The sequence below is a fragment of the Ambystoma mexicanum genome, chromosome 4q, assembly GCF_040938575.1.
Source record: "Ambystoma mexicanum isolate Mex_15411 chromosome 4q, UKY_AmexF1_1, whole genome shotgun sequence".
NCBI lineage: Eukaryota > Metazoa > Chordata > Amphibia > Caudata > Ambystomatidae > Ambystoma > Ambystoma mexicanum.
In genome coordinates, this window is record NC_090928.1 from 1,230,139,188 (window position 1) to 1,230,164,170 (window position 24,983).

A 24,983-nucleotide genomic window follows, 5' to 3' on the forward strand; every position below is an offset into this window, starting at 1 on the left:
GACACACACCTCATGTGATGTCTGATGATGTGACATTTTACTTTACACGTCACAGACAGGAAATGGAATACATAAGGGTGAGACAAAGAAATACATACAGGTAGGTGGGCCCGGGCCGCCGATTGAAGGCTCTTAAATAATCTGTGGCTACTGGCTATAATATAACGAGCCCCACCCACCAGCTGTATTTCTTTTGTCTCCATTATAATGTAAAAAAGAAAAGTGGAGATCCTTTTTTTGTTCCATTATAATGTCTACTCTACTGCCTCTGAATGCCGTAGTGAGTCTAGTGACAAAGAAGGATTGGGAATTGGGATAGGCAAATGTGCATTTAGTGTTTCAGATCCCTGCTGGATATCCATCTTGTGTCTTGAATCAAGAGTCAAAAGAGATGGCCACCCAGCATGGATGTGAAACACTACATGCCCAATTACCCACGGCCTGCGAAATGCCATAGCTAAGAAGTGGGTGGAACAGATGATTGTTAAGCCAATGACTGAGGTGATAATACAGGAGGAAACTGACAGCCGCAGGGATCAAGCAAAGTCTGCAAACACAGCTATAAGTCGACTCCCAGAATGCAAAATAATGTCGACCTGAAAAATCTATTTAAGCCCACTATACTTTCAGTGATTTGAAGACATGTAATAAAATAAGTTGTGTAATAACAAACAGATATGCAGATTCTTTGCAACAAACCTCCACTATTTGGTGCATGTATACGATCATACGAGGTTAGGTTTTTAATTATTAACATATGACCCGTGAGGTAACTCGCTCACAAAGATCTTTTGTAGGACAGACTCATTTGGATGGGTAGTGGTGGCATAGTAGTGCTGCACCAAACTTACCTTCTAGCCACGATGTTAAATCATACCGGTTGGTAAGCCTGCAAGGGTCTTGGACCCTCGCAGATGTTAACACAGGGCAACAGGCCCAATCACAGAGTGTGGTTGGGGAACGAGGGGGGCAAATTGAAGGCAGGGGTGGACTGGACCAAAAGGGGCCCTGGAAATAATTTTCAAAGTGGCCCCATATTACACATTTTCAACAAGCCCAACCCTTTTCCCATGAGAAAATGTGGAAATAAAATAGGTTATCACACAAAAGAGGCCCAGAGTGCAGAGGCCTACTGGAAAATCTCCAGAGTTCTCTATAGGCCAGTACACCCCTGATTGAAGGTACTGGGAATGAGTTGGAGGTTGGAATAGGAGTGAGTCTGCAAGTGCTAGAAGCGCGTTTGCAACGACAACAAAAAACAAAATGTAGCCTACTTGTCCGGCATATAGTGGCAACACAATCAATAGGCCCACACAAGGCCCTTCTCCCGCTAGCAGTAGTCAGCTCATCTCTTCCTCTCTGCCCCACACATCTTACCTCAATTGTAACATGAGATGCGGAAGGCGCTCTGCTTTCCTACAGGCTCTCAGCCAATGCACTCTCCCCTCTGATGTACTACAAGAGGAAAATTGAATTCTTTCACCAAGGCTAGAAAAGAACAAATAGGCAGAATACATTTTAGACCTTGCCCAATGAGTGTGTCCTGGTCCTTAAAACCTTCCCCTCCCAAACATGTTCCCTTCCCTCACTGCAATCTTGACATGTGGAGGACCCTTTTTTAAAATACTGGCTGGGCCCATCACTATACAGTCACACACGCATATCAGATTTCATTCTTTTATTGAATAGTACTGGTGTATGCATACATTACTGTAGCTGTAAATCAGTTCATGATATTGGAGTTTATATTTTAATCATCTAACAGAGGTAAAGTGCATACTTGCACCATTTAGTAATATACACGTGCATAATATATACCAACCAATTAATGATGCATGGGTGTATGCATAACGCGGTTCATATGCAAGTGTATGTATGTCCGTTCAAATGATATAGTTGCAACTATTCACACCAGGGTGCATGATATAGCAATCAAGAATATCTCCTAGATGAATTGTAGGGTGTATGCAAATATCAATTAGTAAGATCAGGGGGTTACATACGAGGAGGTAAGTATATATTCTGTCCTTGTATCCAGAAGACTCGCCTGGTGCAAACATGCAGGTTTGGTTCATGTTTTGCTGTGCACCAACCCCCCCTGCACAGAACTGTCGTGCACTCATTCGTGTATCGCTGGATTATATGCGGGCGAGGGCATTTCATCGGAAAGCGCAAGGCCACCTGTTGAATAGCGCGGAAGCGCGCTCCCATTTACAACTGGCAGCTTCTCCGTTTTTGTGCAATTTACATTTTTAAAATGCAGAATATGTACATTTTCTAAGGAAAACAGTTCCTTTGTATTCAGTCCATAATAATGTGTGTGTGTGGTAGTGTGAGGGTTGCCTCCTTTAATTAACGAATGGACGCTCCGAGGGGCTAAATCAAGGATGTGCAGTAGAAGCAGGCTCACTACCACAAACCTACTCGAACAATCTTTCACATAGTGTCCCCCATCCATGACTAAGAAAATAAAGAAAAGTCTGCTGTGTGCGATCATTTCAACATTCAACGTCGACTGGCATATATATATACTGTGATATATACTATATTTCGTCCAGAAGCGATGGCAACTGATAAGAAAAGATAATTGTTTAATTAGATAAGAGAGACCTACATGTTTCCGCCTGGCAGTGCGATTAGCAGAAAGCTAATTATGGGTGTTTTGTGATTAGAGGGATTATAAATTAGATATTAATCTGACTCCGGATTGATCCATTCATAGTTTCATCTTTTCGGAAAACACTTAATTGGAAGGCTGCTTGCGCCAGCAGGCGGAAGGTGCATTAATTAACCCCCATTTTGATCTGCTTGAGGTACCATGAAATACATTTCAAATGCGTTAGTTCAAATCAGCTGGTCATTGTTCTTTTGGTACTTCATCCAACTGCTAGGATCACAGTCAGAAAAGAGCAATATATTTGCAGTGAATTCTCACCCTAGGAGCAAATGTAACTTGCAATGTTAAAGTGTACAACCTTTGTATGTGTGCAGGGGCCACAATTGAAGCACTCGTGTTTACACCGTATTGCATGGAGCAACAGTAAACACATGACCTGATGACGCTCCTTTCCCGTATAATGCGTTTAAACTGCATTTAGTGACCCGAACACATAATTTGAAGCAGAGAGAAGTCTCCACTATCAGATAGTAGGCCCCTAGAACTCCTGGTAGTGGTGTGGGCATAATGTGGCATGAAGGGCAAGGTGCGGGCGCCAGGGGCCAACTTGTTGCTCTTGCAATGGCTCCGCTTTGTTCAGAGCTGGTCCTGACAACTTATCATGACAGCGCACATTTCCCTGCTTGATGCACACAAACGGGTTCAATTGTTTAAAAATATAGAGCTTCAAATTTTATGCATAAAAAAAACGCAATGCCCATGTCAAAAAATAGCTACAAGCATTTGACTCTCACACAGTCTCTTCATGTCTCCTCTCCATCTTGTAAGTAGTACACTTCATTGGGCAGGAAATTAAGTTGTCCCTTATTAGGAGTGAAATAATCAAGCACTCTTAGCTTTTAGGCTCATATCATACTACATTCTCGACATATTGGCCTTTATTTATAAACTGTACAAGAATGGAACATGATTTGCTAACAATGCCAACTCTTTTACAATACGTTTTCAGAGCTCTATTTCAGCACATTTGTATGAAACAAGAGTGTGGTGCAGTAGTTGGGTGAAGTAAGTGGGCACTGCAGTCGGTTGTCTGCAATGCTGGCTTTCCGATTCCCACACTCAGCAGTGATTCTGGATGCAGAATGCTCATGTGCACCAGAAGAAAAAACATCTAGCTATGTGTGTCTACTCTGTATGGAACGTATATAGTACGATCCAAACCAGCACTCAATGGAGCATTGTGTAACAAAAGAAAATACAGAGAGAGAACGCTGGAAAGAGCTGGGGAGGGCAGCCAGGGCAAGTAAGACGGTTTGGCCCGTGGTTCCAGTTTCACATGTAGGATCTTTGTGGAAAGTTAACTGCATGCACATGATTGATTGGTTTGAGGTTTTATAGTGTGCAACCTGTAAAGGCACTACATAATTATGAATAATACGTATGGCAGGCAGTGCCCACCTACTGTGTACTTAGGTATTGTAATGCATTGGGCGTGACGCACGTATACAAATGCATTTCAGAACAACCTTAGCACGATGCATGTTCCATATTTACCCACACCTACACATTCAAACGTGTGCGTTTTTACCTACACAAATGCCCTGCGCACGTGTCCATGAATGGCATGTATGCGTTGAGTTCTTCCCCATGGGGGGTGGGTTGCAGAGGGTGCGAGATCTGAGTTGGAGAGTTTGGAGACTCTCAGCCTCCGAACGCCTGGCTGTGAGAGTGGAAGTGGCAGAAGTGAGCGAGGCGCGTGCTATCGGGATCTGGAGAGCTTTTAAAAGCACAGCGAGTGGGATTCAGTTTTGATTTCAATAAAGGATATATTGTGAATGTGAATGCTAAGTGGGTATTTGTAAACGACTGCAGAGCTTTTAAAAGCACAGGGAGTGAGTGGGATGCAGTTTCGATTTCAATAAAGGATATATTGTGAATGTGAATGCTAAGTGGGTATTTGTAAACAAGTGATTCCGTAATGGGTTACAAAAACTTTTGTTTATAGGCGCGTTATAAATGCCATACCATATCATGCGCTCAGTAGCATTTCACCCTCATCTGCCAACAGGTAGATTATCGCACACCATGCACATTCATTCAGGCTCACAATAACACAGAGAATAAAAACACATTTAATTCGCACTAACACGTGTTAAGGGCACATTCATCACTTGGGCCTAGATTTCAACAAAGGGGGAGAAGCAGGAAAGAAGGCCATGAGACGGGAGGGAAGAAAAAGAGGATAGAGGACCTGGTGTGGGGACTGCTTACCTTCTTGGAACCTTTGAAATCCGGCACAGCACGTAGCTTTCGGAAGTGTGACAGCAGGGTTTATATGGAGCACAAACGGAGCCTCAACTGTCTCTGACAGTGACACGTGCATTGATTCCGGAATGTTCCAGCCCAGGAAAACTCCACCTCCTCCAGGCTCACTGGAGCCAGCCCAGCCTTGGCCCGGGCCCGGGCAAACTCCACCTCCTCCAGGCTCACTGACTGTTGCCAGCCCAGCCTGGGCAAACTCCACCTCCTCCACTCCCAGGCTTGCTGAAGCCAGCCCAGCCCAGCCTGGGCCCGGGCAAACTCCACCTCCTCCAGGCTCACTGACTGTTGCCAGCCCAGCCTGGGCAAACTCCACCTCCTCCACTCCCAGGCTTGATGAAGCCAGCCCAGCCGAGCCTGGGCCTGGGCAAACTCCACCTCCTCCAGGTTCACTGTGAACAACACAGCCAGCCCAACCCTATATGCAATTTGCAATGCATCAGCCCAGCCCAGCCTGGACCTGGGCAAACTCCACCTCCTCCAGGTTCACTGTGAACAACACAGCCAGCCCAGCCCTATATGCAATTTGCAATGCATTCATTGAAGTGCAGACTTGCAAAACAAAAACAACAGTTCAATCGGTTTACCGGTACAAACAAGGTAACGGTTATTTACACAAAATGAAATTGACAACGGTTTTTGTACCGGTATACCGGTATACCGTTACAACCCTAGATCTCACTGCTTATTTTCTTCATACCTTAAAACGGTGGATCTTGTTAGATATTCCTGTATATACTTGCACTTCCAAGTACCCTTCAAAATGGATATTTAGTTTAAGTGACCGTAACTGCTGTCACAATGGAAACTGGTTGTGCCTTCAATAAAGGGGAAACAGGCAAAATCCGGATTACAATCCTTTTGGTTCTTAGCCATGTGTCCAAGAAATACTAAAGAGCTCCGTCCCCAAGAAATGGGACAAAATCGAGTCAGGAAAATAAAAATCGCCTTCCCGGTGACATTGATCAGAAATATGATGCTCATTGGCACGGGCAAACCCAATTGAATGTGAGGATGAAAATCACTTCAATTTATAATATTAATATCTTAATACCAGCAATTATTTTGCCAGTGGGGTGGCGGAACTACCTCTAGCTCTTGGCTGGAGGTAATTCTGGCCACCTCACTGGCAAACCTGTAGTATAGCCGGTGTGGAAGCGTGCCAGTAAATGGTATTACCGGCAAGTTAATTCTAAACCGGCATACTTGTAATGAGGCCCATTATATTTTTCGTTTACAATGAAAGACTGCAAAATATTTGTCTTTTGTATATTTCAAAACAAAGCTAAAAAAAGTACTACCAAAGACCTTCCCTTTCTGTTCGTGTTTCGCCCCTGCTAGCTTTTTCAGGGCTTTGAGAATTAATAGATATTCAAATTCTTTAATAGATCCATCAGAACCAGATATATTCACGTGAATAAAAAGAACAGGGAAATTGGAAAAGTCAAAGAAAACATGAGTTCATCGTCATTTCGTAGATTATAAATGAACATAGATTTTCAATTTACTCCTTTTCCAGTTGCAAATGGTAGAAGAATATGCTTTGGTTGTTAATATCATGTCCCCATTTGTTTACATTTTCAACTAAACTCAGTGTAATCTGTTCCTTCGTCAGCTTTTTCCGTTCCAAATCAATTGTTGGTAACAACTTAGGTGTTTCTTTAAAGATATGCTTTAAATGAGGTTTTTGTATGATAACTATCAATTACCATTGAATCCCTTAGGGTCTGCTTAGTAATGAAAACAAAGTCCATTATCTTTAGCCATCATGAAATTCTCTATTGTCATCCCTCTAGGTCTAATCCTTATTCGTTTCACTGTTAGTTATTTAAACGCATTTAGGTGAATCCTTTTAGTGCTCACCAATTCAATTGTCCAACGTCACAGATTGTCTTCTGTGGAGATCGATTGTCTCATATGTTAACTTATTCATTTAAGATTTAAGATAATTTTAATCGGACCTCTTTAAGAAGATCAATCATTTCTGGTCAATCCTCTCGTGTGTATAAGTCAGATACATTAAGAAGTAGGTGAATTACAAAATCTAACTTGCCTAATAAGTACATTTCTTTTCTAAGATCTACTCATTGGATTAATCTTCTTCACGATCCGTTTATTGACTTGAATGTTCATGTCATTTTGATGACACTTTAAAGAATATTAATAAAGATGAGTGTCAGCGTTGGTGCTATTCATGAGTTGCATTCTCAGATCCATATATGATATACACAGAAAATTGGAACCAACTTTCATTTTGGGATGTCCTTCATCCCGGGATGTTTGATCTGCAACATGGTCGCCATCTTGAAACCGTTTAAGTAATAATCGCTGTCTGTTATGATGATATCCCTGACGCATTACGTCATTACTTGGTATCATAGACTCATTTGTTTATGTTATGTTATGGCTATTTAGCGCATGGGCACCCCAAGGCGGCATGGCGCTGGAGAGGAAAAAAAGCCACTGGGCCAGGAGGGCACCGAACAGACCAAAAACTAGAACTCAGAAGAGATAGGTCTTCAAAGCCTTCTGGAAAGCCAGATGATTAGAGCAAGATTTCATAGGAAATGGCAGGCTGTTCCAAAACGGGGCTGCTGTGATAGAAAAGGTCCGCCCTCCCAGCCGAGAACAGCGGAAGGAGGCCATGCATAGCAGGCCAGCAGAGCCTGATCGCAGCAGGCGGTTTGGAACATAGCACTCAAATTTTACGTGCAGATACTCTGCTCCCTAGCCGTGCAAAGGCCAGTGCAAGATACACAGGGCCTTGAACTGAATACGTTGTGCCACAGGGTGCCAGTGGAGGGAACCTTGCACCGGAGATATATGGGACCCATAAAGGGTGCCCGTTGCCACCCTGGCTGCCAAATTCTGGAGGCGCTGTAATCTACTGACTCTAACCCCTTGGGTTGCGCCAGATACAAGGATTTGCAATCATTCAACCTACTCAGAATCATAGCTGCTACTACCGGTGCACGCATTATAGCTGGAATCAGAAGGAGCACTTTTCTTAGGATCTTAAGGTGGAAGTGCCCCTGCTGGCACACCGAGGACACTTGGGCTGTCAAAGAAAGGTCGGCAGACATGGGCCCTGATTCACAGAACGTTTCCCTATGGGATTGCACCATTACAAAATGTGTCTGTGAATCAGGCCCATAGTCACCCCGAGACTTTTTACCTTCAGGTAAGGAACCGGTAAAGAACCCAGAGAAAAAGGCCTGAAGGAAGAGATCAAAAGTGAGGGGTCGGGGGGGAACCCACCACCCACCCCTCAGTTTTGTCCCCATTCAATTTCAATCAGTTATGGCCCATCCACTCTCCACCGGCATTCAGGCACTTATGCAGGCACGCAGACACCATAGCCTGATCCAGGTCAAGACGGATCAGCAGCTGAGTATCGTCTACGTATGAGTAGCACCTGATGCTGAGGGAGGGGATGTGGGGGACCAGCAGAAAAATATAGATGTTTAAGAGAATGGGGGACAAAGCAAACCCTGGGGGACACCACAGCTAAGAGGTGAAGATTTAGAAAGGAAAGGTGGCAAAGAAAGAGTTTGAGATCTGACGTCCAAAAAGGAGCCAAACGATGCCAATACCTGATCCAAAATGTCAATCTGCGCCAGGCGGGTGAGCAGGGTGGCATGATCCACAGTGTCAAACGCAGCTGAAAGATCTAAGAGAATCGGGGCTTTGACACCACCTGGATCAACCTGCCTGGCCAGATCATCCTGCACGGACACCAGGACACTTTCTGTCCCCATGCCTGGATGAAAACCAGACTGGGCCGGATCAAGCATCCTGGAGGACTCCACAAAGGAAGACAGAAGAGGGGAAACCAGTGATTCAAGAAGCTTCATTAGGTAAGGGAGAATAGAAATAGGACGGAGGTTAGATGGGAGAGTGGGATCCAAAGAAGGCTTCTTCAGGAGGAGAATAACAAGAGCAGTCTTGAGCTCGGACAGGATGACTCCCGACTGACAGGAGAGATTAACGGCTGTTGCGATCGCACCCGAGAGGTTGGCGGACAGCTTTTTCATCACTTCAAGAAGCAGCGGATCAGAGGGGGCGCAGGACTTGATCCTTTGTAGCACCCTAGAAACCATGTCCTCTGAAAACACAGGAAAAGAAGACCAAGTGGAATAGGGGGGGATCAATAGCTTCATAATTGGCCCGATTACCAGCTAAGGAGGCATGGGATATTAGTGCGATGGTTGTGACTTTATAATAAAAAATGCAGACAAGGTGTCACAGAGCTCCTGAGTAGGTCTTATCACCGGGGTGCATTTAGTAGACGAGGACAGTGATTTAATCACAGTAAAAAGGGTCTTAGGCTGAGTTAAGGTAGTAGCAATCTTCTCCGCAAACTATTATTTTATTTTTTTTGCAGCGAGAATGGATGCTGAGTAAGCTAAGATGCCGGCCTTATACAAAAGTTTGTCAGCAGGATCATAGGCACGCCGCCATTTCTGCTCTAACTGCCTCACCCCCAGGCGTGCTGATCTTAATAGGTCCGTAAACCAAGGCTCGGACGGGAGTCTACAGGGTTGAAACTGGTGAAAGGGTGCCACCTCATTGGCAGCATCCAAAAACAGCGTAGCCAGTAGAGACATTGAGGGGAAGTCGGCCGCTGTCCATTTTTCCTTAACAAGACAAAAAGTTCGGTAAGCTGGCGTTGCGCCAGCAGCGCTGCAAAGTGCGCTTCGGTAAGATCTTAGGTGGTTCATAATTCCTCAATAGAGTGCAGGTAACCAGGTAGTGGTCAGTCCATACCAAAGGTTCAACAGAATCGAAAGAGAGCAGAGTTTTATTGGCAAGCACAATGTCAAGCGTGTTGCCTAACCTATGGGTCAGACCAACAACCTGCTGAGGCAGGTCCAGGTCTACCAGACTGTCGTAGAAAAGATCCAAGGCTGCCGTCCTGTGGGGATTACATTTTAAATTCAGGTCACCAAGGATAATAAGATTAGCATATTGTGCCTACAGGTTAGCTATCGAGTCAACCAGCGGTTCTAATAGGCTGCCATAAGCTCCGGGAGGGCGGTAAATAACCAGAATATGGCATACAAAGGAAGTAGAGATAGCACAACGAAGTATTAGAGCTTCCATGTTAAGACTGCGAGGACAGCATAATTGGCAACATAGGAAATCCGTTTTAAAAATAATAGCAACCCCACCTCCATGATGCGGACCAGGCCTATCAAAATGGACCATGTTATAGCCTTCTGGGATAGTCTGGGCCAGGACTGTGGGGCTGAGAAGTCTTGAAGCCAGGTCTCCATGAGGACTAGCAATGCCGGGCTGCGATCAGTCAGTAGGAAAGAGACTGATGTGAACGAACATTCAATAGTAGCAGAGGCAGAGCCATTGAGCTGGGTTCAGAGATCAACGGCTGACTGCTTTCGGGGAGGGTAGAGAGCCCCAAGCCCATCCTCCAACCGGAAGGTAAACCAGTATCCGTGGGGGCCAGGACCAATCAATCCTTCCTGGAATAGCACGTCATGCCTTTGTTGCCCGCCGTTGCACGGAAGGGCACAGTCGGGCTTGCCTTAAGTGCGTCTTCGGCGTGCCGATGGCGTGCCCGCTACACCCGTCCGCTGCGCAGGCGGCCTGCACGGCACATAAATGACGGTGCTGGTCCAAAAACGAGGCAGAGTCCTGGCACCTAAGATCTAGAATGAGGACTAGCCTCTAGTTTAACCAGCCCTTAAGCAGGGTAATAACAGAGTGAAGCAATCAGCAATGCCGCGGTGCGGTAAGTGCATAAACTAAAATAGTCAAGATTCTAAAATGCAATGAATGCAATATTTAAAAGCAGAGTTACAAATGCACAGCAGTATTACAATTGCATTATTTCTCATTGGATGTGAACGCCCAATATATATACACTGGCTTATTGTGATTTGCTATCAAATTTCATGATGTACATTTACCTGAGTGTCGTGAATCATTAGCTATTAGCTATTATATTATCGGGGAGGTGGTTTTTATTTTCCTGATTCGTAAAGAGTCTTCCCCACATTTTCTAGGACTGTTATTTACTATGCGGAACTCCAGTCCTAGAATTTTTGGGGAAGGTACTTCATTATAGTCAGGGTGCATATTTGAGTAAGTTTTGCCCTCTGGCGACATTTTGCATGGCGAGATTTTCACTCAAACTGCTATTACTATTCAGTACTTATTTTGTTGATCTGAATCGATTTTTGATTTGCATGTATCAGTTGAAAAATGCTTCTCGGGCATCGGCCTTGTTTTATAACTCACTCTCGTGGCCATGTTTAATCAATTTCCCAATATTTCTTTCTGGAATTATAAGCGTCTTGCCCTGTGCTTTCAATGTAAAATGATTATACTTTTCAAATGATTCGCTTTTTTTGTTTTGCTCTCACAGGAAGTCACCAGCGATCCTCAGTTTATCGTGGGCGGAGCAACGCGGACAGACATCTGCCAGGGGGCACTGGGTGAGTACTGGGACAAAGTGAGAAACGGGTTTGTGGGGAAATTCGCCCCACGAGGAATTGCATGAAATAATGTTGACGTGTATTATACAGTAAAATGAAACTGCTGTCATTCCAATACATAGTATTTGAAAAAGCCCCTGAAACAGGTTTCCTAGACACTACCTATGCTTGGACTTGATGTCCGCATCAAAGGGCAACCAGACCATCCTGGCATTGAAGATACAACCTTTGGAAAAAAACCACTCTGGCACTAATCTGCTCAAATGACTGTTGATGCCCCGCTCTTGTTTGCCAAATAGGAGCAGCGTTTTACACCCGATTTAAAAGTCAAGGATGGGACAATATCGGAGGACACAGAAGGTGACTGAGTAGCGGTGCTTGTGCTCTGGAAAGGTGGGCTGCTGGGGATAGAGACGGTCCTACAGTCTCTCTGAGTTCTGTGAAGGTGGAACAAGGGGTGCGCAGCCACATGTAGTAGAAGTCCCAATAGTGAGGTGAGGGCCAGTACCGGGGTCACTCATGAGGGGCGCCTGCAGCTTTCCTTCATTATAGAGTTCCCTGTTTAGTGTATTGCTTCCTACTGGGGTGGGTGACTTGTGTGGGGGATAAGGATAGTCAATCTTTGAGTTTCCTGGACTCATTGTTGTGTAGAATTCTGCTGACATGCATCTGGTTGCGTGCATGGGAGATTGTCCGGATTAGGGCTATAAAGAGTTTGCATTTTGTGTTTTTTGTTCCGCTGTATTTCACACTTCTGTACTGCGCGTTTTGCTTTGTGTTGATGAGACTGTTTCAATTTGAAGATGCGGTCTGCACATTATTTTGGGTCCATGCTACCACATATATATACGCTTCTACTGTTTAGTGGCTTGCTCCCAGCTGAGGCTTTCCAGTTGGAGGGTGCGGGCTATCCATTGATTGGGTCCATGCTGCCTCATATTCTACAGTACTTCTGTTTAGTGGCTTGCTCCCAGCTAAGGCTTTCCATTTGGAAGATCCGAGCTATCCATTCATTGGTCCACGCTGCCTAATATATACGCTTCTTCTGTTTAGTGGCTTGCTTCCTCCTGAGGCTTTGAAGTTGGAAGATGCAGGCTATCCATTGATTGGGTCCATGCTGCCACATATTCTAGAGTACTTCTGTTTAGTGGCTTGCTCCCCGCTGAGGCTTTCCAGTTGGAAGATGCAGGCTAGCCATTCATTGGTCCAGGCTGCCACATATTCTACAGTACTTCTGTTTAGTATCTTGCTCCCCGCAGGCTATCCATTGATTGGTTCCATGCTGCCACATATTCTACAGTACTTCTGTTTAGTGGCTTGCTCCCCTGCTGAGGATTTCCAGTTGGACGATGCAGGCTATCCATTGATTGGGTCCATGCTGCCATATATTCTACAGTTCTTCTGTTTAGTGGCTTGCTTCCCGCTGAGGCTTTCCAGTTGGAGGGTGCGGGCTATCCATTGATTGGGTGCATGCTGCCACATATTCTACAGTACTTCTGTTTAGTGGCTTGCTTCACGCTGAGGCTTTCCAGTTGGAAGATGCAGGCTAGCCATTCATTGGTCCATGCTGCCACATATTCTACAGTACTTCTGTTTAGTGGCTTGCTTCACGCTGAGGCTTTCCAGTTGGAAGATGCAGGCTAGCCATTCATTGGTCCATGCTGCCACATATTCTAGAGTACTTCTGTGTAGTGGCTTGCTTCCTGCTGAGGCTTTCCAGTTGGAAGATGTAGGCTAGCCATTCATTGGTCCATGCTGCCACATATCTACAGTTTTTTTAATTTTTATTTTATTATAGTGAGTGCCTATTATAAGGCGCCTATATAGCAGGACAGTGCCTTGAAGTGCTACAAGGCAAGTGGGGAGGGAACAAGGGGAGTAAATAACAGTGGTAAAAACAGTAAATCTACAATCATGGTCCTACTAGGCCTTGAGGCATTCGGACGTGCAAGCGCAGTGAAGAGAAATGCGGGAGGTGGCAGCAGGGTAAGGACAAGTGGTTGCAGGGCCCAGGGAGGTAAGTGCCAATGGGGGGGCCAAGGGTGGACGCCAATGGCTAAGCACTAGGTTGGAAGAATCCCATAGGAGGGGTGCATAGCCGCCAGGCTGAGGGCCCGGAAGGGCCGTGCTGGAAGGGACAGCAGGGGGGGTGCTGGTGTCGACTGGGTAGAGGGCCTGGTAACCTGTGGGATTTTTTTTAAGTACCAGGCCACTAGTCTCAGCGGTAGTGGGGTGATTAGCAGGGAAGGAAAAAAGAAAGAAAAAAGCAGAGTTTTGAAAGTTTCCAGAACTTAAGGTGGTCTGGCTCAAGTCTGAGAGGAGCAGGGATGCTGTTCCAAAGAGAGGCACCAGCCGAGGAGAGAGGCCTGCCCCCACTCTCTGCTTGGAGAAGCGTTTGACAATCAGAGAGTTGCAGTTAGAGGAGTGGAGGGCTCTAGCGTGTAGGTATTTGGGGTGGGGAAGGTGGAGATTGCGTGGTCCCAGGCCCCAGAAGGCCTTGTGGATGATGCAGAGGGTCTTGAATTTGATCCTTGCGGCCACCGGGAGCCAGTGGGGAGATTTTAGGGCTGAAGAGATATGGTCCTTGGGCTTGAGGACATGGATAAGTCTTGCAACCCTAGTCTGGATTAGCTGGAGGGGGCATAGAGAGGAAAAGGGGGGATTCAGGAAGAGGCTGTTGCAGTAGCCCAGCCTAGAGAGGACCAGAGCCTTGGAGAAGTTGAGCTTCTGGGGAAATGTGAGGAAAGGGAGAATGCCGGATGTGGGCATTCTTGGCATAGTCCAAGATGTGAGGGGTGAAGGAGAGAACAGAGTCAAAGATTACCCAGAGGTGTTTGGCCTCACAGGATGGTGAAGGAAGGAGGCCCAAAGAGGGCAGCCGGAGGGTAGGAGGAAAAGTGGGCACCGGTGTCCCAATGAGAAGAATCTCCGTTTTACTCGCATTGAGACCGAGATCAAGGAGGAGGTAGTAGAGGGAAGCCTGAAGGAAAGCTGTGTCTCATCGGCATAAAGGGGATCAGGTGAGCAAGAGGGGCAAGATAGATAGTGAAGACCAATGGCGATAGAGCCCTGGGGGACGCCACAGATAGAGAGTGAGGTGGTGGAGGAGAAAGGGCCCAGATGCTGCTGGCAGGGGCAGTTGGTGATAAGAAGTCAGCCAATCCAGTTCCCGATCCGTGATGCCGAGGGAATTGCAGAGCCGTTTTATGAGGATAGAATGGGTGACCATGTCAAAGGCAGAGGAGAGATCGAGGAGAATGAGAACAGCAGGAGAATTAGAATCAAGATATGTAAGCATGTCTTCACAGGTGTTCAGGAAAACAGTTTCCGTGCCTCTGGATGCCTGAAATCCAGATTGATGGTTATGGAGGCAACAAACAAGTTCGGTTTCAAGGTTCATTTGAGGGAGGACCAACGTCTCCAAGAGTTTACCCAGGAAGGGGGTAGTGGAGATAGGGCGATAGTTAACTGGGCGGGAGGGGTCTGCAGACAGGTTTTTTAGGAGAGGGTGCACAAGAGAGTGCTTGAGGGAAAGAGCCAGTGGCGAAGGAGTGGTTACAGAAATCGGCAAAAATGGGACGAGAGTGGAGATGTTGTCCTGAATGGGCCTAGAAGAGCAGGGGTGCACCTGTTTAGATGAGACCTTCATAGAGCGGACAACTTAAGAGACCTCATCAGGTGTTCTGGGCAGGCGGGAGGAACGTGCGGGGGTGGAGGAAGGGGAGCCAAGGGAGGCTGGTGAGCTGGAGCAGGATTGGAGGTGAGGTTGGTGGAGAGTGACGACGGGATGTCCTCAGTTTTAGATGAGAAATGGGAGGCCAGAGCGTTGCAAAGAGCCTGGGAAGGAAGGAAAGTAGATGGATTGGCAACTTCCTTGCAGATTTTGAAAAGTAGCGCCTTCATAGAAGCGGGCTACGATGTGAGCTCTCTTCTTGGTGCGGATAGAGAAACGATATTGCCTTTGAAACGGGCGACAGGCCAGTTTGTCAGAGGATGAACCTGAGGTCTGCCACTTCCGTTCAGCAACTCTGCACTTATGTTTCATGGATGCTAGGTCAGTCATACCAGCTGTTTCAATTGGAGGCAGGCTTCAGGCGAATCCTGATGACCGGGGCAAGGATGTCCATGGTGTTGGGGATGGTAAGGTGAAGGTTAGCAAGGACGGACTCAGAGGGGGGAGTCAGAAGCAAGGGAAGGAGGGGGATGAACGTGGAAGCAATGTCTGCAACTGTCACTCACTTAATGGGACAAATGTCGGCAAAGGAGGCTGGCAATGCAGGGGGAGGCCCAGACAGCGGGCCAAGGGGCTCCAAGTGGGAGCAGAGGAGAGGAGAGAGTGGTCGGACCAGAAGACTGGGGTGGTGATCGGGTTAGAGATGGGGATGTCTCCGGAGATTAAGGCATCCAGAGTGTGTCTGGCTGAGTGGGTCGGACCGGAGGGAAGAATGGTGAGAGAAAGGGAGTCGCAGAGGTCACAGAACTGCGAGGTGGCTGATTCAGGATAGTCGAGGTGTATATTGAAGTCCCCGAGGAGGAGTTTGGCAGAAGACATCAAGAGAACGGAGGTGAGGACCGCCCATTCAGATAGGAAGGAAGAGTTGGGGCCGGGGGGCCTATAGATGGTGGAGAAGGTGAGTGAGTAGGAGAGACCCTGAGCCTACAAACGCAGCAATCGAAGGAGGAGTAAGATTGAGTAGGTATGATAGAGGCAGGGACCCACTCAGGGAAAATCAGGGCCACTCCCCTCTGGGCCAGTTGGGCCTAGGTTTGAAGAGGATTTTGTAGCCCTCAGGAAGGAGAGTGTCAAGAGCAGTGACAGAGCTGGCATAAACCACGTCTCAGTAAGGGCGAGGACATCGAGGTCAAAGTTTTCAAGAAGGAGACCGATGTCATAAGAGTGTTTGACAGCAGAGCGAGCGGTCAGAGTAACTAAGTGAAGCTGGTTACCACCTTTGGAAGTTTTCCGTGGGGGATACAAGGGTGTGGTACTCCAGTCGGTGGTGGTGGAGAAGTGAGAGGAGGAATAAGAATGGAGAAAGTTAATGAGCGAGGGCAGGCACTGAACGAGAAGGAGGAGAGTAGGTTGAACACCTTGGGCCATGATGGTGCCATTGTGATGGAGATTACTGATGCACCTAGAAGATGAGAAGTAAGCCAAGCGGGATCGGGGTTGAAAGACTGTGACGGAAATGTTTGAGGGAGAAAAGACCGAAGATTATTCTGAAATAATCTTGGGTCTTTTCTCCCCTGAACATGTCAGACTTGGCCCCCACCCACCTACTTATCTTGCGGTGGCTTCCAAATCACTGTGTCCTTGCGACGCCTGTTCCCTTTCACGTCCGTGATCAGGAACAGGTGCCACAGGGTCCTTTCCTTTTTTTTCTTCTTTTTTTGGGGGGCTTTTTCAGAGCGGCTGCGGGGGATACCCCTGCTCACAATATAGTGAGCAAGGGTGTGAGGCACACTCCTGCAGCCCGCAGCACTGAATGCGTGATTTGGTGAAACTTTTCGGACGTTACAAATTATTTTCGCAACCGTCGAAATTAGCCCAAATCACGCACGTCGTTTTGGACGTTTCCAGCCAGGAGTACTTCCCATCTCGTGCCACCATAAATGGGTGAGGTGGGAAAAGGGCAAAGAGTGCAGTCCAGATCCATAGTTCAGGGGAGGGGTCAGAAAAGAGGATGTCGATAACAGTCTGCCTGGAAGTAGAATTGACGTAGGTGTCAGCAATAGGTTGGTCCTGGGTTAGAGGCCAGGAAAGATATTTTAAGCTTTTTTCTTCCAGACTCTGTGCGAGAGATAGGATAGGTGATAAGAGTAGCAGTTATAATAGATAGGGGAGCTAGAGAGTGTTGGATGAGATGGAAAGACAGACAGGGGAGCTGCACCGTGCACAAATAACTCACCAGGTGGGCTAGCAGCCAGGCAAGCAAAGGTGCTTTAAGCCTAAAGTGAACAGGGTAGTAGGATTTGAAATAACCAGGCTGGGTGGCCGTTAAGTACAGTGGAGGACAGTCAGAGCGCAGGTTTAAAAAACACACCTAAATTCACCTATGCAGCAGAAGCACTAAATGCAGTTGAAAACATTCAGTATGCAGGTTTGAGACAGTATGATTCGCATATGGAGTGGTCCAGAAATTACTGTAGGGGACTTTGTGAATTAGAACCATTAGCAGTACACTACTGCACTTGCCAGTTTAGGTTAGAGGGGAAGGAAGGCAAAGAGGACATGTAGGAATGAAAGAGAAAGATACCCATGTGGTAGTTGCATTGGGTCGGGCCGGTAAGCAGCCAAGGGCTGAGGGCCCAAGGGATCTAGTTCAGTGGCACAGGTTGTGTGTAGATGTCTCCCATGGGAAGAGCAGGGCAGTCAGAGGTACCTACCAGGGCTCGGTAGTGCAGGGTGCATACAGTTTTTTATGTGCTTGCTATGTCAGGATACAGTTTGGGCCTTGAAGAGCATGACCTGAACACAGGTGGATGGAGTGACGACATGGAGAGGGGGATCCAGACAGGACCATACAGGGTAGCCCCTGGGCCTAACGAACGGGCCTTGCGAAGGGGGCCTGCTAAGCCTGCCGGCTGCCTGGTTGGACTTCAAGTAGCAATGCCTGGCCAATCAGGCGATGTGATGTGGGACCCAGGAGCCAACACAAAGGAAAACGTGGCTGCGAGGAAAGGCGGCAGCCATTTTGGAGTGCCCAGGCCTTTTCAGAAGCAGTGCAGGCCAGTGGCCACAGATCGGTGAAGACCTTGTGTGCAATAGGGAGGCACTGTTTGGGCACAGGTGTGCACCAAAGGTCGTGGTGGCTTGTCCCCACAAATGTCGAGCAGCGATTTTTCAATAAAACAAATAAAATGAAATTGAAAGCGAGGGCAGCCCGGTGATGACAATCATGAAGTTACCTCGCCCAGGTGGAATGCAGCCTCGAGGATGTGGATTAAGGAGAGAGGTGAGATAGATGAATATGTTGCAGCCAGTTCTGTAGCGCCTCAGCCCGCAGTGAAGGCCAGACAGTGAGATTCTGGGTCTTGTGAGCAGGCCTTGCAAAGGGCGCCCGCTTGTTCTTCTGTTTAGTGGCTTGCTTCCAGCTGGGGCTTTCCAGTTGGATGATGCAGGCTATCCTTTCATTGGTCCATGCTGCCACATAATCAACAGTTCCTCTGTTTAGTGGCTTGGTCCCTGCTGAGGTTTTTCAGTTGGAAGTTGTTGCTGTTTTTTTTTTTTTTTAGGTCTCGGTTTTGATCAGTGCTTAGGAGGACGTTCAGACGGTGGTATTGTGGGCAGTTAATTTTGAGGTCTATGACCTGAATGCACAATTCTTACAGAACATTCACGTCAGCTGTTCTTATTCGCTGCCACTTAAGACCTTCATTTAACGTTAGGTCACTGATCTCGCGCACAAGGCTCTGAGATTCCATCTAAAAAAAAGTACATTCTGGTGGTGTTGGTGCAGATTTATCACTGAACCACAGGATGCAACAGGAAAGGACTGGTTTAGGTGTTGTGGCATCTACACTGAGTTCCACTGCCTATGCCTCTTCCTGCATGACTGGCTTTGTTTACGGTTAAGCAAAAACATTGAGGTACTTGGCACATCTTGAAGGCCTTTCCCCATTGCACAACGCAAAGGGTCAGGAATGATTCTCATTTACTCCGGATCTCAATTGAGCAGGAGCTTGGTGATTGTGCAGGTTAACAGAATTAGGTGCAGGACCCCAAATGTAGACCACATTGTGTGATTGGGGCAAAACCACTTAACATCTCTACCATCTCACAAGCAGTAGAAGCCATAGCACCGCTCACCCTCATGAAGGCCAAACGCACCAAACATACCAATGCATGGTTCACCCCTGAACTCCTTGCACTACGGACCAAGAAAAGAATTGCACTCCCATCTTGGCTAGCCAAACCTAATGACTCCACTAACCTTACGTTGAAAACGTTATCAAAAGAATACAAAAATGCTGTTACCAAAGCAAAATCAAACTCATTCAACTCCAGGATCACATACGCCAAGCCGGGATGTAAAGAGATATTTGCCATCTTTAGAGAACCCCGCCTTCCTTCTCTAAAGACATAGAAGGCTGTAACAGTGTACAGGAAGCCATGATGGACGAGCTGAACCCACTTCAGAATAAAATCATTGATCACCAACAAGCCCTAGGGAAACTTATCTTAACCGTCCATTGTAAATCACCCACTGAAGTCCCTCTCTTCTCCTTTAAGGAAATGAGCGAGCTAGAAGTGGCAGCACTCCTCAAATCCATTAAAGCTTCTAATTTTAAAGGAGACACCAGCTCAGCCCAGCTGATTAAAGAGAGCGCAACCACCCTAACACCCTTCATTACGGCCTTCATCAATGCCTCTTTCTCAACAGGCCAGGTCCCGGCCTGCCTTAAAGAAGCCTGGGTACGACCGCTCTTAAAAAAAAAAAAAAAAAAAAACAGCACTTGACCCAACTATCCCAGAAAATTAACCGGCCTATCACACGTCCCCTTTTTACTCAAAATCCTGGACAAAGCAGCTTACCTGCAGATACCCAATTTCCTAGAGTCCAACAACTTAATTGGTTTTAGGCAGTCTGGCTTCATGCCCGGCCATGGGACCGAAACTGCTCTACTGGGCTTAAAAAAACAGATTGATGACCTCAGGGATGCAGGTAAACTAGCTCTCCTCCTGCTCCTCGACCTATCCGCAGCATGTGACCTGGTGAGCCATGATACTCTTTGCCACCACCTCTCCTCTGCTGCCATTTTCTCACCTAAAGCTATTGCCTGGGCCACGTCATTTCTCCAAGAAAGAGTGATGAATATTTTTTCAGATCAAGCCTGTGTGGATCCTATTTTCATTAAGTGTGGGGTCCCTCAAGGATCATGTATCTCACCTACCCTTTACAACTTACTCATGAGGCCTCTTTTTAACTTCCTGGACGCGCGTGGCATCACATATACTAACTATGCAATGACAAGCAGATCCTCGTCCCCCTTATGGGCGACTACGAAGCTGACAGTAAAACTCTAATTCCATCTACCCAGAGATTCAAACCTGGATGGCGGAAAACTGGTTGTGCCTCAGCGATAAAACTGACATCTTACTTATAGGCTCACCAGGTACGCTTAAGAAACTTGACTCAAAGTACAACTCATTCTTGGTAGATAACACTCCCATCATGGTCTCTCACTCAGTGAAAAGCTTGGGGGTCTAGCTAGACTCGAACCTCTCAATGAACAGACAGGTTAACGACATCTCTTCTGCCGCGGCCTACCATTCTAAACTGATCACAGCAGCTAGGCCATTCCTAACAAAACAGAATTGCCTTGCCATAGTCGGAGCAATAATCGGGTCTCGGCTGGACTATTGCAATGCCCTTTTGGCTGTCACTTCCTCCAAAAATATCAAAAAGCTTCAGACGGTCCAAAACAATGCACTTAGAGCAGACCCACGGCATCTCCAAATGTGACCACATTTCAGCAACCAGAAAACGTGTCCACTGGCTGCCCATCAGGGAACACATCATGTTCAAAACCTTCGCACTTACCCACAAATGTCTGCATGACACCACTCCCCTCTACCTCTCTCAAAGAATTGCCAACCCTTCCTCAGATAGACCCACCAGAACGGCCTACTTAAACAGGATCACCATCCCCAAGACCCTCAGAGTACGGGCAGGAGGAGCCAGCTTCCCAGTCAGTGCAGCATCCAACTGGAACTCTCTCCCTCCGCATGTAAGAAATATTGACTCGTACACAGCATTCAGGAAAGCTGTCAAAACTGTATTGTTTGTTTAACTGTAACACTGAACGGTTTCTGCTACAAACGTCCTGTATATGCGTGACTATACGGTACCAAACTAGGCTTCCGCTCACTGTAACCACGAGCTAAGCCTAAATTCTACAACAGCGCCTCGGTGCCCTGTGGCTGTAGCGCCCTTTACAAATTCAAATAAATAAAATAAATTAGGGTGCCTGGGTTGTGACATATCTTTCCCCAGAACCGCAGTCCTTCTATCCTGATCAAAGACCACGTGATGGGAAGTAAGAGTGCATCAGCCATGCTGCCATGGGAACTCTCAATGCAAGTTCACGGAAAGTAGACACACTGGCAGACATCTTTAACGCCCTTTTTATTATTTAAAGATGTATGAGCGTGACCTCATGAATGAATGAATGAATGAATGAAATAGAAAAAATAATTCACAAAAACACTGGACTTGCAACACAAACACAAAGAGCACCTGGGGTCCACTCTGGTGGTGAGAGTGCGCGGTATAAATGCTCTTTAACATAACTTAACTAGCGGTGACGCAAGCCTGATGTCGGATAAAAAAAAGAAGACGGACTTCGTAGCTTGTCACACTTGCAGACTATTTTCATTCCAGCTGCCATGGTTCTGTCATTCTACTCACATTTTGTCAGTGAAATGACAGGTAGCGTGCGTGCTGTTACAAATATTGAAGCACTCATTACCAAATGCCTTCATATTTACTGAGTATTACCTGGGTGTCACTGTTAAAGAAGGGTGGCAAAACAGACAGTAAAGAAATCTGGTTTCGTTCGTTTTGTGTTCTTTTGTCTACGGGCGCACCGCATTCTAGAGTTTTGCCAGTTGACCCAATTGAGGGTTGGTCTCAGCCACTCGAGCTCCTCATTGAAACCGCCATCAAGAAGGTGACAAAAATCCATTTCTGCTCTTTTTCATTTGAGCTGTTAGGTGGTGCTAAAGTGCCACCTACAAGCTGAAACTATTGCATTAGAGTACAGCTTGTAGGTGTTGTTTGGTTATTTGCGTACTCATTGACTGCCCACGACCATGCTAATCCCTATGGCCATTGCCACCAACTTCCTGCCCCTCATCGCCCTAAACACCTCCTCCTGGGAACTCTTTGAGCTCACTTTAATCAAGCCTTACCATCAAACGTTTCACTCAAAGTGCTTGCCAGTGTCAGTTAATGACTTAATTGGAGCTGTAAACGTTCTACTGGTGTAATTAAAATGTCTTAATCAGGTCTGCCTTCATGCACTCAATTTATAAGCACTATGCGTGTCCTTAACTGAGGTCCTGTTAAAAACAAGCATTGGCGAAGCCAAGAGCTTTGGCTTGTGTTTAGGTGTTAGGCATTTGCCAGGCACTGCTATCGATACCCAGTTAATCGCACAATTTTGCACCTGCTACCACTGAAGGCCAATCAATATCACTAAGGCAGTGATGGGGGAAGTGCCTTTCCCATGCCTACACAAAAGCCCGAACTGCTGGCATTGCCAATGCTTGTTTTTTATGCAGTCTTTCTTTTGGGTTACCTCCTCTAAAGTTTAGGGGAACCTTATCAGTACATATAATTTGCATCATTCATTAACTGTTTGATGAATGGCGCTGTAATAATCATTATGTACTATGCGATCGCGGCTGTCACTGTTTTATGGGTCGGATTGTAATTCCTATATCGTAGATCATTTCCACTTCAGGACGAGCGACATTGCAAGGTGTGCAACTCATTGGGATGCACTGGGTTCTGATTGGTTGATCTTTCTGTTGAAGGGCAGGCAACACCTCCACCAGGAGCATCCCGTCTAGTCACATGTCATGTCTCGAAGGGAAGTTTGGTCTGGTGGATTATGTGACTTGGGCCTTGTATTGTATTGGTCATTTATATAGCGCATTTTTCCCCATTCGTAAGGCCTCAATGCGCTTTGTGGTTGGAACGCCCTCGGTGACCGCAGTCTGGACCAAGTTGGTTTCGGCAATGTAACATGTGTGTAAATGAAAACGTAATAGAGTACTTTCCGGTATCCGAAAAAGTATTTTTTTAAATACTGTCTGGAGATTACTCCTGTGGATACTGCTTTTTGGATGGTTCTTCATATATAGCTCTTCGATTGGAATGTGACGTGGATATAATATAATAAATATAAAGCCTTTTCCACCGGCCACTTTACATTAAAAAAACTAAATCCGATCCCAAAATATTTCATTAAGTCTCCTGATCAAAAATATAGGACAAGAGTTCCGCGATTACAGTTTGACCTATGGCCAACAAATGCAGACATAGCCAGAAGATTGCGCGACAAAAGTAAAGCTGCATGATGGATTATCTTGAAACATCTCCTTGTAGAATGTACATATTTGAAAATGTTGAGAAAGGAATATTTCCATATGTTCTTTTTAGAATATTGCCTGCTAACGCCACAACAAATGTGGCTACTGGTTTTTAATGCCGACCACATTTCTCTGAACTTAACGACATTGAGATTTCTGATGAATTTAGAGATCTAATCAAATGCAAGAGAAGATTTGGAACTCCATTAGTGAGAAAATGTTGAAATGGGCTTTTCCATGCAGAGCCCAGGAGGCAGCTAATATTCAAATGTTCTGGGAGTGCCCCCTCCCCCCTATTAATGAATTCTGTGAAGAAGTGGCTGCAAAACCCACGGACATACTGGACACACACATACCAGCTACTCAGTTGAAATATCTATTAGGTGATATAGGGAAAGTCTCAATTAAAGTGCGACGACTCTTTTCTGTAGCTGGGGCAATTGCCAAGCGGAACATTCTCAAATGCTGGAAGGCAAAGAGGGCCCCTACTATTCACATGTGGCTCAGGGACTTGATTTATACATATGAATGTGGAGGGAATCTCCGCAATTTGCAGGCCTAAGGACATTTGGGCACCTTTACGGAGATACTTGGCCGAAAGAAGCGACGAGGCGAGGGATGGAGATGGGTAGCTCAGCACTGCATGTCCATTTTTGTAATGAAACACAATGGGCCTCATTACAAGGTTGGAGGTCGCCTTGCAGGTAAAACCGACAAGGCTACCTCCAAACTCGCAAGAAAGACCGAATTACTGGGGTATTCCAGCCCCACCGGACCCGGTAATTGCTCTTTCGTGGGTGCCGGAATTGGGTGATTCCCATACTCATTTGAGCCCCGTAGGGCACGTGGGAATGGGGATGCCTGTAGCACCGGCACTGTTCATAACGGTGCCGGTGCTGCAGGCAAGCTTTGCTCGCGGGTGCCTTTCATTCCACCAGGTCAGACTTGGCGGAAAGAAAGGCACCCGCGAGCACAACTCTGTTATATATAACTGTAACTATGCTTCACAAGATTATGCGCCCAGTTGCCCTTGGGCCCAGTGCGCTTTATAAATAAAATACATATACAAACTCGTAATCAGGGACGTTATTTCACCAAAATGCCAGGGGTAGCGGAAGTGACATCACACAACGCTTGATGACATCACAGGAAGTAATATTGCGGGAAGCGATGGAGCACGACCTTTCACCCGTTGACAAACTAGGAAGTGGCATCACATAGCATTGTAAACTACGAAAAATATGGTTACGATATCACTATAATGGGATGTACATTTCATACAAGAATGGATCGCCATATGTATCGTTAAGATCAGTGTGTATAGGACCATATTACCAAATTACTTTGAATGCAAGCAGATGTCCATGACCAAATGATAATGATGTGTTATTATATAGCACTTCCGCTTAAGCGCTTTATGTCGAAAAAAATACACCCAATATCACCCTACCTGTGTTGGTCCTCATTTATCGACCTCAGAAGGATGAAAGGC

The 24,983-nt window shown here is 46.3% G+C and overlaps 1 protein-coding gene across 1 annotated transcript in view; it reads left to right on the forward strand.

The window, feature by feature from the left end:
* The window catches only part of LOC138468298 (calpain-1 catalytic subunit-like), a 434,133-nt gene that overhangs the window by 171,960 nt on the left and 237,190 nt on the right, over positions 1–24,983 (forward strand). Inside the window, exon 3 of the mRNA XM_069608788.1 lies at positions 11,322–11,391. Coding sequence (XP_069464889.1) covers positions 11,322–11,391 — 70 coding nt within the window. The remainder of the gene's footprint in view (positions 1–11,321; positions 11,392–24,983) is intronic.